Below are 19,862 nucleotides of genomic sequence, written 5' to 3' on the forward strand. Positions count from 1 at the left end.
TCAGAAGTCCTATTAGGGTTAGAAATGTAGTCTGAAAGGTGTTATAATTTCCACACTGTATAGTGAATGGAGGGGCAGTTATCAATTTATAATGGGCCAAATCTTAAGGTACAAACCAAAGATTACTGCTGCATATCTGGCTACTGTTCACCCCCGTCAGCTAGGTTGAGTCTTCAAGAGAGAAAAATGTACAGCAAAACACACCTCTGGATGCTGGTGTGAGCATCCACAACAAACAGACTCATATAGAGACACAAATACAGAGGAGGGAAAGGGTGTGTAAACACATAATGCACAGTATATAGTGTATTCAGAGTGTGGACTATAAATAGCAGATTGTGGAAGCCAGTTTCTGTCCTCGCTGGCAGTTCATAAAAAGCTCCGGAGCAGGGGACGTGTCCCTGAAGTGGCCTGTTGGACTGCTCTCTATGACCCACATCTTTCCTCTGAATACTGGGCCACTCTCTCACTGCTGCTGAACATAGATCATAACCTGCAGGAGCATCTGAACTGTCCCAAGTCATTAAACACAGACCTTTGTAACAAAAAATACAGTAGGAACTCTCTGTATTTATCCCTATGAAGTGGCTTTCCTAAACTGAAGTCATTTTTTAGCTTTGGCATGCCAGGGCAAGAGTTTATCCTCACTTAAATGTCTTTTTATTGGTAAAAACAAAGGATTTATGTTAGAGGAGCATCCTATAGGAAGGGGAACTTTGAGTGCAGTGAAGTTGGGAAAATTCTTGAGAACACTGAGATGGTCTTTATCTGAGAAAAACTTCTTTAATGAAGGAGTTAGCCTTAATACTGGCCTGTGATCTTAAAACACCTGAAGGAAAAATGTAACATGACTCAGCTCATGACACAAAGACATGCTGCTGATTGATCTGCCCATAATGGACCCTTCACTGCTTAACTGTTGCAAAGAACACTGTATTTCAGTATCATTTTTACCTGCAAAATAAATAGCAGTAAATAGAATCCACCTTCAAGGAAGTTAATCTCATTGAAATAGGACGTCAAGGAGTTTGCATTTTCCAAACGTTTTCTCCTCCCACTGTGAACAAGCACCAGTGACACAACATTTAGAGGCCATTTTATGTAGCTTCAGAGAAAAGCAGATTCTGAGGCCATCTGGCTTCTGAATCTTTTACAATGCACAGAGCTCAACTTTCACTGTTTCAACAGCCAAAGAATCAGTTATTTCCTCATATAAAGCTCCACATCATTTGGTATTTTAACCACATATGCTGAGTTGATATAGATTTACGGAAATGCTGCTACACACAGTATTCACTGATACAAATGAGGGTTATTTAGTAGTAAATGTCATTGTTTTTCTTAGAGTTCACTGGAAAAAAGGCTCATATTTGCATGAAACAAGGTTGCACTGCTGCCCTGTCTTGTGGGCTGAAACAAGCTGTGTGAGTTTTTATATTTGTATGGAGGCTGGTATCTGTGGAGGCCGAATAAATATTTCATTCATGTGCTGAGTGAATGTTTGTATCATCTAAAAGTGGCTCAAGCCTGCCGGGGTATCAGTCTGTAACAGTATGTACTGCACAGGAGAAGAATGCTAAAGGAATCTAGAATTTCATCAGGTACTAATTGTTCTAGCTTAGAAACAAATAAATGTGTGATGAAGGAATTGAGTACATGACAATCTATACATATGGTTTTTAGCCATGCTAGCAACTAGCAGCACAGCTCAAGAGGTGTAAATATTGGTCAGGTCTGCTGGTTAGTTTGCCACTTTGGCACAGACTGATGTGTCCTAACTGGTCTATGTTTTTTTTTTCATACAATCATGGTCCCCGGAGGATAAATCCTTGGAGCTTCTGACTCCTGCGTGCCCCCAGCATGTTAATGCTTGGACTTCTCAAATGTACTACCTCTATCAACCAAGATCTGACACTTCATTTTATAACAAAGTTCATGGTTCCCAGCTGTTGTACCATATTGATATTGGTGTTTCTTTTAGTACTGTAGCAATTAGGTTAGCAAATTTTGTTGTAGTTAGACATGGTAGTTTGTAATTTGCACAAATGCTAACTTGGCTGGATGATAAACTGTGATGATGAACATCAAACATAAACATTATACTTGCGAAACATGAGCATTGTTGAGTACCTGCTTGGCTTGTAAATTACACTCCTTTGTCTGCTTAATCTGTCTGTACTGACAGCAATCTGAACCTGGACTTTGTTTCTATCTTTAACCCCAGTCTACAGATTAACCCTGAATTAGACTTTGCAGGTCTGCAGACTTTGTTTCACTCTTTTGTTACACCCGGCACTCACTATATATTTTTAACTGACTTAATACAGTCACTTGAAAGCACTCCACTGCCACTGTGTGCGATGTGTAGGACGCTTCAGAAGTTAAAAATATAAAAACAGGTTCATAATTCTGAGGTTGTGAAGAAGCATTCAAGTAAAAATTGAACAATGTTTGAGCTTTCTCTGTTCCTGTAGAATTCTTACCCAGTGTTTATATATTGCACTCTAGTGTAGTGCAGACAAACAAATTAGTGAAGTGCAGTATGTCAGACTAGGAGTGATATCCATCTCTACATCCTCTGCAGCCACTGTCTTCATGACCCATTTTGACCCAGAGTTCAGCATTGTTCAGTGTTCACCTGAGGCTATGATAACCTGAGTACCTCTGTGTTCACATTCAAATGACCACCTGTCATCTGAGACACACAATATCCACCAGAAAGACTGTGAAAGCTATTTACGCACTAATAAAAATGAAAAAACTAAAATAAATTACCCACAAATACAAGTACACTACTACAACCAAAATCCTGAACGTAGAGAATACCCTCAGAGTATCAACAAAAGGCAGTAGGACACTGACAACCCTCTGGTGACATCTGATACCCTCAATCGCCTTCCTGCTGTTGATGGTCTGGGGAGCTTCCACTCATTGTCTAACACAGACATACACACACTGGTGGACACAGACACGAGTTCAGCCAAACATCTGCTGTTTTAACCCCTGCTGCTTGTGAATGTGCGCATGGCGTGGGGGAGAACACACAAGACTGGGCAACTTCCAACTGACCTGAGAGTGAGATTAGCCTGATGGTGGGACTCTAAACTGTGCAAGGGGATACTTGTTTATAGCACATTCTGAACAATGCTATAACTTAAAGTACTAATCTCTTAATACTAATCATTGTTGTGTATTAGACAGAACATGTAAATATGAGTTAAAACGCAGTATGTGCAAGTTGTTGTTGTGGTTGGTATGAGTAATTTGCTTCTCTTTTACATATTGTTGTTTGTTGTCATTGTTTTTTATTCATGCATGTTTCCTAGAAAACAGCCAAATAAGTTCATGACAAATGTCCCTGCAATGAAAAAAAGTATTGCATTGTATCATATATCGTATCTTAATGTATCGTATCGTATTGAATCATATCGTATTGAATCGTATCGTATCTTACCGTATCATATATAATTTTATATCTCACTTAATTGTATCATATCTTATTGTCTGTTACTGTATTCTATCACTTACATTTCTGTTTTAATTAATCAGGAAACATAAAACTAACTATAAACTACTTGTTCTCAAAAAACATTAATATCATAACTGTTTTCTTGTCTCTGTCTCTCCAATAACACAAAAAGTCTTAGCCACAGCATAAACTGGGGTGTGTTTCCAGGATAAACACACGCTTAGTGTTGGCGGGCATGTGTGTGTTTTGAAAACAGAGGCTGAGCAGTGACGTGAAAGCACATTACGCCCATATATCTCTGAGCAGACAGAGCAGGGGAGGGGCAGGGAACGCCAACAGTCACACAGGGAGTTAGAAGGGAACTCTCTTGGGCCTCTAAGCCAATTACTGGAGCAGCATTGATTGAGGCAGCACTTTAAGGCCTCATCTACACAAGTAGTCCCTTAATACACTGGTCAGATGATGGGAGAGTCTCAACCACAAACCATGGATAGATAGATACGTAGATGGATACATGTCCATTTGCATCCATTATGTTGTCGGCTTGACAAATCTGTTAAGAGATGCTAAAACAGAGTATTACACAATATCTGATCTAAACAAAGATCAGAGTTATCTAAAGGGTGTGTTGCTCCATCTTCAGGTGCTGAACCCGTTCCCTCAAACCCGATCAGCTGACCCGTAGAACAAGGTGAGTATTATCAGCACTTCCACCCCCCTGTTAAAAGGATTGCTGGTCCATAATGATTTATGAAGGGGAAAAGGGAGAGAATCAATGTAGACGGGGCCCTCAGATTAATGATTAAGCAAATTGCAGCCCCACTCCAGATCCTATCAGAGGCTGAGGTGCTGCTAAGAGCATGACATGCTGTTGAAAGTTCAATTAACTGACATGAAGTTGTTGAGGACAACAGAGATATTCAATGCAACTTTTTAACCCCCAGAATGAAACGTATTTAAAAGGCACATGTTTAAAAAGCCTTCAAAAAGCCACTATCAAACAGGGCAAGTGCCAAATGGGTTTATGTCCAGTAAACCTGTAGTGCTACGAAATAAGGTCAATGCCTCCTTTGGTACTGGCAGAAACATGTCAAGTGAAAGATGGCTAATTCTTCAGATATTAGGCCCTGATCTTGTTAAAAATTTTACACAAACAGTTGCTTGATTTTGTTGAGGGGTGATTGCCCTTATCTTTTAATAAATTCAAGAAAAAATTGCAAATTTCCAATTTCCTGTAATCAAAGTTAAGTGGAAAAATGTTTAAGTTTTTTAGGCCAGCCCTCCAGTTGCCATAAACAACTAACTTCCAGCCACATAAGTCTCAAAAGTGCAAATTATCCCATTTTTGGAGCTGAAATTGGGTGATTTTTGAGCTTTTTTTTGCCTCAAAATGTCTTAAATGAGACATCTTAAAAGTTCATTCATTTAACATCTCAGGTGTGTTTTATGAACTATAATTGAAACACCATACTTAGCTCTGAAATTATGTAATAGGTTCTTTCCTTTATCAAAGACTATCACATCTTTCAGAGAGAAGCAGGTTCCTGGCTGTGATTGTCTAAATAAAGGAATGATGCAGTCATCCCTTCAAGAGAAGGAGAACAGAGAAAGAGAGAGGCCAGACACACAATACTGCTGCTGCAAAACACAACAGGCCATTCTTTCAGCTCGCGCCACAACACTCCTCACAGCTGAGTCCCAGCCGCTATTCTCCTGCTGTTCCCCCTGCTCCCTCCCCATCTCTCCCCTTTCAATATGGGGGAGAAGAATGGGAAAGAGAAAGAGGGGGGGGGGGGGGGGGGGGGGACTGGAGATGAATAGTGAGCAAGCACATGCAATCTGAGGCATCTTTAGGAAATCATGTAAAATAATACATTTTACTTATTTTTTAGGAGAAAAATAAAAGCAAAGGATCTTTTTTTTTTTTTTAAAAGGACCACAACTCCTCAATATCAAGCCACAAATCTGCAAAGGTATGGATTCCCACGTTCTCTCACTCTCTCCAAAATTAAATCCACCTGCCTCTGTATTTCTGCCTCCGTGTGTGTATCTGATTATTCTCCCCACCCACATCTCTCCCAATCTAATCCCGGAAGCCAGGGCATCATTCCCAGGAGAAAAAGTAAATGTCACCGAATTACCTCTACGCCGTCACAACCACTGCTGCTGATGCTGCTGCTGCTGCTGTCTTCCCTCTTCCCGTCTCTGAACGTTATTCCACGCAAATATTTGAAAAGATAAATCCAAGCAGGCTGAATTCTGCTCCCCCTCTTGCCACCAAAGCATCCATCGAGCCGTGTGAGCGAGTGCTAGCTCCCAGCTTGCTTGGAGCTCATTCAGGCAGGCGGCTAGCAGGCAGCTGCCGTTTTCCTTCAAAGCTCCACAAGCAGAGCAAATTAGAGGTCCAGCCCAGCTTAGAGGCTAAGCCATTGTGAGCTATTCACACTCCAGTTCCTGTCTGAGGCCAATGGCTGCAGCCCCCCTGCATCATACTCCCGCCCACTGCCTTATACTCCCTCCCGCTCCTTCTCCTTCTCTCTCCCTGCTATCTTACCAATAAATATAGACTCTGACATTACTTAACACATGGTTTCTCCTGATAAACGGCAGCTTCAAGCAGCTTTCATGACTGAGAAACATCTCTGGGGTGAATTCTGGGTTGGGGGGGGGGGGGGGGGGGGTCAAGAGTGCAGAAGGATAAGTTGAGGGTAGGTTAAGGGTGGAAGGCTTGCAACCGTCAATACACAATATGTGTAAATGTGATGAGCATGGGTTTTCTTGGCATGACATGGGTAGAGGAGTGCTTGTCACAGGTTGGATTTGTTTACAATGCTTCGACTGAACCTATAGAACATTATGAGATTACAGAGTACAATGGTGGACCAAATAAGAGCTCTGGCAGCGCTTCCGTCAGCACCTGCATGGACAGGGAACCTAGGAGCTGCCCTTAGGGGAGGGGACTGCAGCCTTCTGTTTGGATGCACATGGTCCTTAGTGTACCTCGGCCAAAAGTTAGTGGCTGTCCTGAATTAATTCAGCCAAAATAAACTTGTAACTTTCAACATTCAATCCTGAACATTCCATTTTGGATCTATTTATTTATGAGCAACACATCTGACTGTTTCAATGGTATTTTTAAAATCAAAATGCTGCATTGGTGTAAACATTGAATCATTCTGCTAACTAGTAGGTTACTAGGGTTAGCAATACCCTGTGACTCTAAAAATGGCATTTTTCTTGAGGGATAGCTGATTTGGATTTAAAGCTATGTTAAGCTAAGTTAATCTAAGTTTGAAGCTCCCTGCACCAACCAACTTAAAGAGAGGATGTTCTGCTCATTTTCAAGCTTTGTACTGTCCTTCTAGCTTTGTTAGTAGCTTTACACGATTTAAAGCTCAAAAACCTCTTTACTCATCTCAGATTGGTGTCTTTGAATACCCTCATCCCAGGCTCTGTCTGAAACGCTTAATTTACTACTACTACTACTACTGTCGCTTTAAGGCTCTCTTTAAAGCAGTCCTAAACTAAGCATTCTGGGACCCTCCACCACTGTTGCCATGCCGCTAAATCGTTATCAATTAGTAAATTGGTATTCACGTATAGTAAATTATGAAATACGGCTATTTGTTGTGGACCCCAAATCTACCTGGAAATTTGGAAAAGGACAACCAAATCCCCAGTAAGAAAGAACGCACAAATGCTTTGTTTATTATGCCCTTTTAGGAAGAGTCACCAATTGATGATGTCACAATTTGAGCAAATCTCATGTGGATCTTGCTAATTTCCCATGTGACTTTTTCAGCAAGCTGTATAGCCTGCAGACTCATCCTGGGATTGCTCCAGCACACATTCCCCTCACAATTTGAAACCTTGTCCAATTGACATGGAAGACTTTCACTTAATGTTTGTTTGTAAGGTATGAAAAAGGCATAATACAGCCTTTTTAAGGGGTGGTATTACTAGGTCTGTGTGGGGGAGTCCATTTATTTTGGTTTCATTTCACTTTAATTAATACAGAGCCTCCTAGTGTGATGCTTTATAAGATATTGCAGTCATTACATTTCTGGAAAATTGGAAAATTGATTGCTTCCTACCTCACTGTACAGAGTAGCACACATTAGCAACATCATTTTTTCAGGATTCAACATCATTCAAAGAAAGACAATCCCTTATATGAGTAAGAGTATGATTCAAAATCACCCAAGAGTGTGTAACCCAAAAACAGAATGAAGCCACAAATATCTGTGTTTAGTTTATCTAATATTAGCATAATTTAGCTTAGCTTAGCCAAATGTCTCGCTGCAGTGGAAACAGCTAACCTTGTTCTGTCCAGGGGTTAAAAAATACAACATGCATTTGAAATAAGTAAATAACAGACTTGAAATTTGAACATAAACTTCTCAGCTACACCAGTGTCAAATATTCAAGCCACATAGTAAATTACCTTCACTTTCACTGACCATATTAAGTAGCAGCATAAACCTTCAATCATGGAGTAGATTGGTAGGTTTGAAAAACCTCTATACGTAAATCGCTAACCTCTTCGGTGGAGCTGAAACGGCCTTGTTATGGAAGAACACCGTACCCCCTGGGATAACAAGAGTGAGCCAACCCACAGAAGAATAAATATGATCCAAACGCGGCAGATACTGTAGGCAGCAACATGAACACAAAGTTCAGTGAAGAAAGTTAAAGCATATATCCATATTTAGATCAATGTGGCGTCATCACTCTCCTCTCGCTGCTCAGAGGCTCGCACACACTCAGGAGCTACAGTATGTGGGCTAGTTGGCTGCCACAGAGGATCCACATCCAAACCATCACAAGACACTCACACACAGATGAGTCTGGTTACAGACGACGTGATCACAACAGAGAATCTTTGTCCAGTCTGTGAATTGGCACAGTTCATCTCCTTGACCTCAAAGACAGGGTTATTATCCCTACAGTACTCTACCAACAACAATAAATGATAGACTAGCAGGAGTGCAGCTCCCTCCAGGAGTACAGGGAGAAAGATTTGAATGATGTTTGAAATTGGGGGACAAGATAGTGGTTTGATTATATGGGAATGATTTCAAAATTTTAGCCTAAGCCATTCTGGCGTGATCCTGTCAACAGTTTCAACATATTTGCAGTATCAGAGGACACGGCCTTTGAAAGCCTGGCTAGGGAACCATGAGTAAGGATTTTTAACCACAATAATATTAACATCCAACGATCTCAGTCCTGTCAACCAACTGTTGAACTGCACTAAGGACATCAACTGTTGGGTGTCTTCAAACTTTTTTAAAACTAAACTCAGAAAAAACAGAAATCCTTGTCGTCAGCCTAAAAACCCAGAGGGAAAACATCCAATCACATCTGAGTCCAATTACTTTAAAACACTGTGAGCAAGTCAGAAATCTTGGAGTAATATTAGATTCCGAATTTCACTTTGAATACCACATCACCAATATAACAAGAACATAATTTTACCATTTAAAAGACATCTCCAAAGTTTTTTTGTTGTTGTTGTTGTTGATGTCCACTTTGAAAATTAATTAAAAAAATATATATATATATATATATAAAAGACATCTCCAAACTCTGATCATTCATATCTCAAACTGACACTGAGAAATTAGTCCATGCATTCATATCTATACCCGGTTAGATTATTGCAACGCACTTTTCACAGGTCTATCCAAACATTCCATAGGACGGCTCCAACTCATTCAGAACACAGCAGATAGAATCCTGACACATACAAGAACATTTGATCATATCACCCCCGGTTCTCAAAACACTCCATTAGCTCCCCGTTCAATATACAATCACTTTAAAAATCATATTACTAGTCCATAAAACATTCAATGGTTCAGCTCCTCAGTACATCTCTGACTTGCTCACAGTGTATAACCTGACCCGGATCCTTAGGTCAGCAGGTGGAAGATTTTTAAGTGTACCCAGAGTCAAATCAAAGTCTGGTGAAGGGGCCTTTAGTTACTGTGGTCCTTCTCTCTGGAACAAACTGCCTGCTGACCTCAGGTCTATCACTACTGTCTCCACTTTTAAAAAAAGACTCAAAACATATCTATTTTCTAAAACATATGAATGGTATAATGAGTGTTGTGACTGGCTGCATGTGTTTGTTTGCTGTGGTTTACGTTGGGTGTATATATTGTTTTTTTGTTGTTTTTAATTCTCCATGTAAAGCACATTGAGCTTAATTGAGCAATGAAATGTGCTTTATAAATAAAATTGCTATTGCTATTACTGTGAGCATAATGCTTCATATTCTTGATCACAGTGGTTTCCTCCCAGGATTTGTTTAAAAGACATAAGGTATAGCTTGTTCTTCACTCCTAGTGCAAAAGAAAAAATCTGATTTTCTTCTTGTAATGGTTCTTCTTCTTGGATAATGTACCATCAGATGCCTTTGAATGGACCTAAGAGAGATTGCCAATAACATAAACAATGCCAGAGACGAGAGCGTCCTGTGCCACCTTCCTCCCACCTGCCAATCACACTAATGGATCGACAAGAATACAGATCTGCAGTCCTTTTGGCCGGAGTGTGATCTATTTTAATGGTAACAAATGATGCCTGCATCTGTATAAGAATGAATACACCAATACATGCATTAAACATAACCCTCACACACACATAGTCCATGTAAGCACACACACAGTTTGCACCTGTCTTCACATCATTACTATGCAAAAACACATATTTGCCCAGCTTCCTGAATAAGCTCAGAGGCCGTTGTTTTTTGCAACCCTGGTCGTTTCCAGAGCAAATCCAGTTTAACACAGCACATATTTGCTCACATGAACAAAAATATGAACCGTGCGTATGTGAGAAAACAGGCAAACAGAAGCTGGGGCCCACTCATCCGTTACCAGAATGAATGGCCGTCATTAGCATGAGGCTCCCCGGCAGCACCCTGCAATGCAGCGACACACACAATGGCGAGTGCCACGCTTCCCCCCAGAGAAGCTCCTTTTGTTTGAGCAGCATCTGGACCTGACCTCCATGCATTCAAGGCTGATGACCCCCCCTTTTTACTCCTCATCTCTTCTTCTCTTCCTCTCCTAACCTCTTCTGGAAAAAACCTGCTCTGCTTCTACAGCAAACCCCCTTCCTCCTCTCCTTTCCTCTCCTCTCCTCTCCTCTACCCTGTCCGTTCTTCACACACAGATACCCCCTCTCTCTCTCCCTCCCTCTTCAAGCTGATGAGAGCAGCCATCTCTTGCCTCTTGAAAAGAAGGTCTGTGTACTAGCGGGCCTTGCACAAAGCCTGCAGGGTGAATTAGAAAACCAAAGAGGAAAAAGCACCAGGGCTACCGGCCATCTGTCCCTCTGGGTTGGACGTGCCTTCTCCAAGTGTGCCTGCCCCTCTCTCTTTCCCCTCACATAATTCCCACCCCTACCCCCACCTTCCCTGATTCCCTTAGCCTATATACACAGCATCAACCACACACACACACATACACACACACACCATCTCTGCCATGCATACATCACAGGCTTGGGATGGCGGATGATGATGGTAGAAAAAAAGAAGGAGAGAATAAGGAGCTGCCACTTGCCTGGATGCAGAGCGAGCCCGGCGCAGGCAAATCAAGCCGTAATCCCTTTCTTTGTGTAAGCAGCAAACAGAGAAATTTGTCTCCAACAATGATTTCCCCAAGATCGGCAGCGGAGTGGAAAACAAGGAAGCAAGGGAGTGAAGGACAGCAAGGAAGGGGAGGGAGAAAGAGAGAGCGAGAGAGTGAGAGAGAGAGAGTGAGTGAGAGAGAGAGAGAGAGAGAGGGAGATGGAGGGAGACAGCGGGAGCAGCTCAAGTGTGACAGAGAGAGACAGAGGAAGGCAGCAGCCAACACTGAGCCACAGGGACGCTGACACTAACAGGAGGATTTGAAGTGAAGAGAGGGGAGGACGACAGAGAAGAGAGACAGAGAGAGAGGGAGAGAGAGAGAGAGAGAGAGAGAGAGAGAGAGAGAGAGAGAGAGAGAGAGAGAGAGAGAGAGAGAGAGAGAGAGAGAGAGAGAGAGGGAGGGAGGGTGAGATCAGGTGGGGGGAGGGAAGGATTGGTTTGCTGTGTAGCTCAAACCTCGGGATAACGCCAAGATAACCCTCATCCCTGAGCAGCAGCTGTAGACGTAAGAGGGAAATGAATCTCACGAGAGAACGACTTCTCTATCAGTTGTGACATTTGCTGCACAGGATAACAATGGCCATCTGTAGCAGTGGGGCTATGAAGGAGAAAAGAGGAGGAGGAGGAGGAGGAAGAGGAGGAGAAGGGGAGGGGGGTTGTTCTTCATATAAACACACTCATCCAAAAGAGAGAAGAAAAAAAACACCTCGGCCAGTGGTGGCACCTGTTCGAGTCAAACACAGGCAGCAACACATGTGCTCAGGAGAGGGGGAGGAGACATGAGGGACACACAGACAAAGGAGACAGAGGGCTCAGAAGTGTGGCTTTTATTTGACTGCTTTTGTCATTTTGCCTTGTCATGCCCAGGAAATATTTGCATGTGTGAGTGTGAGAGAAAGAGAGAGACAATAAACAGGAGGCGGGAGTGATAGTAGGTCAGCAAGAAAAGGAGAGAGGGAGGGACAGGAAGAGAGAAAGATGGAAAGAAAGAGAGAGAGGAGGGGTGAACACTAAACATTTCAGTATCTGACTTACCAGCGTTGTGTTTACATAATTTGCCAATTATAGTTATGAACAGAGCAAATACAGAGAATTATTAATATATTTTAAAGATGATTTTACCCAAAAATAAAATAACAAACTCCTTATTTGGCTGTTCTTTAAACCATGCTATTTTCTAGAAACCTTAAAAAATACATCAGTGGTCTGCACTGTTTCCCTGGATGACATTTTCCTTTATCAACATGAACGTGGGCAGTGTAGTGTATTTTAAGTCGATCCCACATACACCTTTCTGCTGTGTTGTACTTGCATGCACACCAAAGTCATGTCTGAAAATAGTCCAAAACAAACACTTCGAACCCCTGTTGGACTAGAGCAGTGGTGTCCAAACCTTTTTCAAAGAGGGCTACATGTGATGTTGTCAGAATACCTCAGGGCCAGTGGCTCCTACTGAGACTTAGGAATCATAAAATGTATATATTTAATCTCTATATATATTTCTCAATAAAAAAGTTACTAGGAAGTCCTCAATTCTCCACAAGCCACGTAAACATTAGCAAACATTATCTTCTTCTGGAGGAAAATGTTTTTCATTAGGGTCGGGCAATATGGGAAAAAATATTGTATCATTATTTTTCTATGGCAGAATCACAATCTGGATTTCATCACACTTCTTTTTCATCTTGTTTTTAAGACTTTTCTGACCAACAGACAACATTTTAAGAACTAATAATTATTTTCCTGAGTTCTGAACAATTTTTATGCACCAAATTTTCCCTTTACTGTACAATTTCATAATTTTGATCTTGTCTTGTGTCCTCTTTTGTGTCTTCTGAACTTTTAGTGTTCATCAAGAACATTTTCACATCATGATAGAGACATTCATTTGAAAACCTGTCAACTTTAAGAGTTCTTGTCTTAATTGCCGTCTTGCAGAATTCCCAGTGCTTTTGCTTTAGACAAGTAGTCCATGTGAAGCTTTTTAAGACGTTTCTGGATTTACTTTAGTTTTGTTTGTGGGCTGAAAGAAACTGCAAATGTACAGATGATTCAGAATGTAATTAATTTCTGTGCTATTAATAACTCAATTTAAGGTGGAAGCTTGGGGCCATAAATTAACGGACCTTGGGCCGCGATTGGCCCCCGGGCTGTACTTTGGACATGCCTGGACTAGAGTTAGCCGTTCACCTTTAGATCCATGAACAAAGAGGCTTAAACGTACAATCTGTATGGATGGGAATATTTAGCAATATCTAGTGGTCAGGTACAAGATTAAGACACTCCACTGTTAAATATGGTAAATGGACTTGTACTTATAAAGCGCTTTTCAAGTCTGTCTGACCACTCAAAGTGCTTTTACACACTATTCGTCGCATTCACCCATTCATGCTCATTCACTCACTGATGGCAGAGGCTGCTAATGTAAGGGACCATCATCTCATAGGTACACATTCACACACCGCTGAACCAACCTTGTCAGTCAGTAAAGTGACGGTGGCCGTGGAAGACAAGAAGCTCCTGTGATGCATGATAAGTATGATCCTTTGTTCGTCAAGTCTTTATCATTGCAATGCCTATATGTACAAATTCTTTATGCACAACAACCACTCTTCTTCTTCAGCTTCAAACTTGTGTATTTTGCCTGGTCACTCACTAGACACACAAACTATGTAACTAGTTTGTTCATTCTGTGCTAGAGTAGAAACATGGCGGGGCAAGATGGCCGCCTCCATTGAAGGGGACCTGCTCCATGTAGATATAAAAGGCTCATTCTAAGTGAACAGAAACATGATTATTGTTATATTCAGGTGATTGTACAAAAAATTGATCAAACTTATAAATATCAAATTCTATTTTACCAAATCTGTTCTGCTAAATGCTGCAAACTATTTCACACTGCACCTTTAAATCACCTTTAAACTGTGGCTTGTTCTTCATGGAAGAATCGTAACCAGATCTCTGACTCAAGTAAAACTATCAATAGCACATCTGAAACAATACATTGTGAGTAGCGAACATACTGCCCACAACCTATTTGTCTGTACTCACGCCAGCCACCTCCACTAGGTCACTGGTCACTTGTCTTGAACTGAGGAGTTTTCTCAATCAAACCAGCTCTCCACAAGGTTTACTGTTAAGGTTTACTTAACAGTATACCACTGTTTTTTTTAAATGCATGTTTCTGACTGAATGAGGGAGAGAACCATAGACTGTATAAATAATGGATGTAGTATCCGTGACGTCACCCATCTGTTCCTGAGCGCTGTTTTGAAGTCAATCGGCGGCGGCAGCCATATTGGTAATGCAGAACTCAACCATTTAAAGTGTGACAGAAAGAGGCGGGGTTTGCGACGTAGACCCAAGTCCAAGTTTGTACCAGGCTGTAAACATGTTTATCAATGCTGCAAAGATCGTCTTCTTTGAATGGGTGTCTATGTGGTTTCCGGTGTTTCTGCAGCCAGGTTCAAGCGGATTCTTGATGAATTGCAGTTTATAACACTTCTGCATAGGCTTCATATTGAGACCGGAGGTTGCCGCTTGGTTAAAGCTGTTCGAAGTGGTTGAGCTAGCCTGGCTCTTATCACTATGTATCCCTTTTACCTTTTGGGTAAAACACCATAGCACAATAAAACCTGTTCCCTCTGCATTATGTACTGGGATATTTGTCGCACCAGTGTATAGGACACAGTCTAATTTTGAGACAAAAACAGGTATTAAAAGTGCATCCTACAACAAAATCTACTATGCACGTATCTGTACATTGCACCAACATCCAAAACAACAGCTTGTCCAGTAGTTAGTTCAAATATTCAGATATTAGTGGTTCACAGAGGATGAACTTGACTTCTGTTACCCTCATCTTTTAGCTACCACCATGAGGTTATGTTAGACTTACTCTAGTAACAAACAAATGCAATGCCTGTCACAAGCAACGTTGTGCTAATATAGCAAAGGTTAGCATGCTAACAGCTAAGCCTGTTTTATATTGCTAGTTCAAGATGAGACTTTCACACCCATTAGTCTCATCTTCAATGCTAGTGTCCCAGAGGTGTTGGTAGTAGTAACAAAAGGTGTAGCAGAGGTCAAACAGGATCACTGTTAAATGTTAGAGTCGACAGGGAGATTAAGCACTGTGAGTGCATGTCTTCGTGTGTATGTATGTGAAGCTCCTGCTGTTTTTTGAGCCTCTCACACTTCCACAACATCATAACGCAACATAATATTATATACACAGACATCATTAGTATGCTGTTGAAGTTTTAATGTAAAACTTAAAAGGCAGAGAGTCTGTAGAGCTTCATAACAGGACTAATGTGGACTCAGGGTGTTGAGAGGGAAAACAGTGCAGCATTTTACTGACTAAGCATCAGGAGTTCTGCATTATTGTTGAGGACAAGTTAGCTTGCCAAATTTAGAATTCTGAATAAAGAATTAATGTGCCTAAAGACTTGTTTAGACTTCTGGCCCACTTTTGCTTCGACGTGAACTGGATTAACACATTTAGCATTACTAGCGATGTGGTGCACAACAAAGATGCCAAATCCTAAGTGATGAAAGTGCACGACTGCAGCTAAAAAGAACATGACGCTTGCAGCTCACTGAGTTTTTCTGGCACAAAGAAAGGGTTCTGCCACGAGGATTTTACAGCACGATTGTTTGGTTTGCAGACTGATGTCCTACATTTCTACTATTTCCTTATTATAAAGCTGCATCACCAGCACATATAGTCCCTGACTCTAATGTGGCTACCAAAGCAACACATGCAGATAGAGTGAGTTTGTCTGAGCATACAAATGAGACAAAACAGTGGGGACAGCCTGTCTTGGAGATCTCATTTGAGAAACAAATCTGATTTGCCTGCAATCTGAACAAAGCCTCAGTGCAATGCCACAGAGATAATGGCATTGCTGGAGACTTAGCCTTAAAACTGTGACAATGACGTCTTAAACAGCATCCCCAATGTGGCTGCAGAAACACTGTTTTTAAGCAATTTCTACTTTTCACCTCTCTTTTCAAGTTCTGGGTTGAGTGTGGCTTTGAACTGTGAAGAAGGAACCCCTTTTCTTGGATTTGTCTTATTTGAAGGAAATTTACAGGAATGACAAGGCTACTCATTTTAGACAAAGTTCAGACCTAAGGAGCTGAAAACATCCAATCTTTTACTCATTTGGCAGATTTTATAGGTCTATAGAGATGGATGCACTCTATGTAAATGTTAGTTGGCACATTTTATAGGTTTTTGAGGGTGAGTGTATCCTTTATTTTAGCAAGTGAAAGAGTGAAAGAAAAAAAGTGAAAGAACGACTTAATGAAATGTAAGAAAAAAACACCTTTAATCATCTGGTGAACCCTTGAACTGTTGCTACAGATTTGGCATTTTTATTGTGCCTGTTATTTTCAGCAATTTTATCGTCAATGCATGTCCCCTGTGTGCCAAGGCCTTTCCATAGCCCTGCGTTCTCTGCGAGAGCCTAACATGTTCATCACATAATCAGGCAGGAATCTATTTTCAATATATCAGAACATCATAATCCCAGTCAGGGCACCGGGGGAGGCTCAGAGAGCCGGATTTACCGGTCACATGACTGAGCGCAAGAGAAGGACAGACAGCCAGAGATAGAGAGGCAACGAGTGAGACAGCAAAGAAAAAAGAGAGATAGATAGTAGGGGGAAAAAATATATTAATCTAGTCCAGAAGCTGCCTTGTATTAGGAAGCACCACAATGCAAATTCATTCAAATAAACACACAGTCAAATCAGAGGAAGTGGTGTTTACAGGAAATTATGATCCCTTTCTTGGTTGATTAAATCATGTTGAGGCATATGTGTGATAATTGAAACTACTCCTTAGACACACACATTCCCACATCACATTCATGAAAGATCCAGTGTGCTGTTTAAGCCTCAAGCTTTATGGTCATCACAACTCAAGCTGAACGTTTTTAAGAGCCACAACATGACATGAGTACAGTAGGAAAATGAATTGAGGAAAGCTGGACTGTGTCCCCCAACCGCACATCCAACTGTTTGTGACGTAACAGAGCCCAGCTGTGGACTCTGGCACAGTACACAGTGTTTGGCTCAAGCTGTACTTTTGTATAGTTGTCTGCAAAAATGGAGCTCTGGCTCTGTCAAAACATGCATGGCTGTAATGGATAGTGATATGTAATGAAAACTACAGTTTAAGACTCTGGGATATGTATTCTTTCCACCTAATTAATTTGTTAGAAGCAAAGCTGGGGATGATTTTTTGAATGATTAAAGGAAATAAAGTGTAGCAGAATAATTAATGGTTGAGTGAGAGGGTAGAATGAGATCCATGAGAGATAAAACAAATGAGGAAGATGCCAAAATAAAGTGGGTCATTAGGGTAAAGATGGAGTGCTGATGCTAAGGACTGGTTAAGGACACCATTTTCAGCCAGATGTCCTGATTTAGGCTTTGTACATCACATCATTATCTTCACAAACGTTCTTTACTCACAAGGCACAGCATGGCGATACAGATTGGCTCGGATGATTTTCTGCAGCTCGTGGTCAGGGGAGGACTTCTGAAACCTCAAGCTCAGGTAGTGCTTCAGGTCCTTGTTGAGCTTGTGACCTGGAAACAGAAGACACAAAAACAGCTCAAATAAACAAAAGAGGACATCAAAAAGCCAGATTTTCTCTTTTCTGTTTACATGCTGTCATTTCACCAAAGGTAAGGTCATGAAAGGCAGTGACATTTCCAAAGTTGAAAGGCTCCTGGATACTAAAAAGGGCACAAGACAGGCCTTGTTTACCTATCTTAAACAACATAAAACACAGAGGTCCTTAGCCAAATGAGACAGTGTTTTTGGTACTGTGTTAATACAATACAGTGCAATAAAATGTATCTAAAGCAGCTCTGGGGAATTTTCATTTAGGGCTGATTTTTGCAGCATTGTCAACACTTCTCATTTTAAGGCTCAAAATTGTCCCTCTGATACCTCTGCGGTAGCTTGACATGATTTACAGCAAAAAAAACTCTTTATTTATCTCAGGCTGGTGTCTTTAAGATACCCTTACTTCAGCTTTGGTCTGAACCACTTTATTTTAGTTGCTGTATCTCCAAGTCCCCCCTTCTCACAAGCACATTTCCCTATTTTCTTCTAGCTCTCTGGAAGCCTTCTCCACCGCTGCCATGCTACAAAGTTGACGTCATTAAGATAGCGCTTGTTTCTCTATTTAAAATAATAAATTATGAAATATTGCCACATGTTCTGGACCCTAAATCTGACCTAAGTCAGTCTAAGTCAGAATCTGAGTTTAGAAAGGAAACAACAAAAAGATCCCCATCAACAAAGAACAGAGTAGGATGTTTCTGTTTGGAGAGTATTATGTTTATGACTCTATTTTAAAGGAGAATTAGCCAGTGAAGTCACGAACCAAGCAAATCTCTTGTCAGTCTAAAGTAATTCTCATGTGACCTGAACAAGCAGTTCAGAGCAGCCAGCAGTCTCATCCTGATAAAATTCCAACACACATTAACCTCACAACTTGACACTTTGCCCACATTTAATACCGACATCAAACATTTTAACTTTTTTTAAACCATAACTAGAGTCAAAGTTATACTTCACTCTGAGCCAAATGGGTGGACTGGTCAAGTGACAGTTAACATGGCTTAAAGTAAAGCCTTGTTCAATTGGAACATGAAACCACAAGAGAAAAAATGCGATGGATGGATGAAAATTGGCAACAAAAAAAAGTAATAAACCAAACTGTCAGTGTGAGTAAACGAGGAAGACAAACTGTATGTAGCAAAAAGGTAAATGTAGAGAAAAACACAGAAATGGAGGCAGGTTTGAGTAATTGATCGAAAGAGTCTCTGATTGGTTAGAGTTCCCAGGCTTACTCAGCATCTATCCAATCAGAGGTGCTGATGCTGCTGGCTGAGTTTGAACGGAGCCCCGGCACTCACAATGGGGCCAGATGGTCAGAGCTCACTCTCACACCAGGGTCTCATTTAGGAGCATTTAGTGATCTCCAAATATATCATCCATGTCTGGGAGAGCTGGCAAGCAGCTCTTGGGGGAGGTGCCATGGCCTCCTGTCGGCCCCTGACCACAGTGGAGGAGATTCTCCTGGCTCAGTGCTCTGAGGTGGAAGGGTCAGTGTGCTGACGGGGTTTACTATGTGGCTAATATGCATTTTAAAATGGTTTACACTGCAGTGAAATGGCAGTTAAAGCACCTTCAGCTTCTGTATTATGACTATGATTTCACTAATTCACATCTTAATGCACATCCACTCTGATATTGTACTTTGACCTACTTAAAAGCTAATGATAAAGTACTGGAAAAGAAAACAAAGTGACTTATTTCACTTCAAAAAAATCTAAAAATGGTCTCCTTACATTTTACAGATGTATAGTCACAGAAAACATGCAGACAAAATAAAATGTTTTTTTTAATCAATCAAAATTTTGAAGCTTGAAATTAACGTTTTGTTTTGTTGTGTTTATACACCCACAAAAAAACATCTAAATTACAGGCTTAATTCAGTCATTATTTTAAAAAAAAAGACTTCTGATATTTTAGGAATGACACTTCTTTGTTTTAAAATCAAGAGATGATTCATATACTTGTAGTATACCTGTATGGCACGTTATTACATAGAGCTACCAGCTGTTTAGTTATCTTAGCACAAAGATTAGAATTGGGGTAAACAACTGTCCATTAATGCTGTTTTTTGCCCTTACTGTGCCCACAACCTCAATTTCAGAGCG

General features: G+C 40.9%; 1 protein-coding gene across 1 annotated transcript in view; it reads right to left on the minus strand.

Annotated features, from left to right (window-relative positions):
- LOC117821488 (membrane-associated guanylate kinase, WW and PDZ domain-containing protein 1-like) overlaps window positions 1-19,862 on the minus strand; it is a 109,240-nt gene that overhangs the window by 52,272 nt on the left and 37,106 nt on the right. Inside the window, 1 exon segment of the mRNA XM_034695806.1 lies at window positions 17,598-17,714. Coding sequence (XP_034551697.1) covers window positions 17,598-17,714 — 117 coding nt within the window.

The sequence above is a fragment of the Notolabrus celidotus genome, chromosome 11 (assembly GCF_009762535.1).
Source record: "Notolabrus celidotus isolate fNotCel1 chromosome 11, fNotCel1.pri, whole genome shotgun sequence".
In the NCBI taxonomy this organism is placed as follows: domain Eukaryota; kingdom Metazoa; phylum Chordata; class Actinopteri; order Labriformes; family Labridae; genus Notolabrus; species Notolabrus celidotus.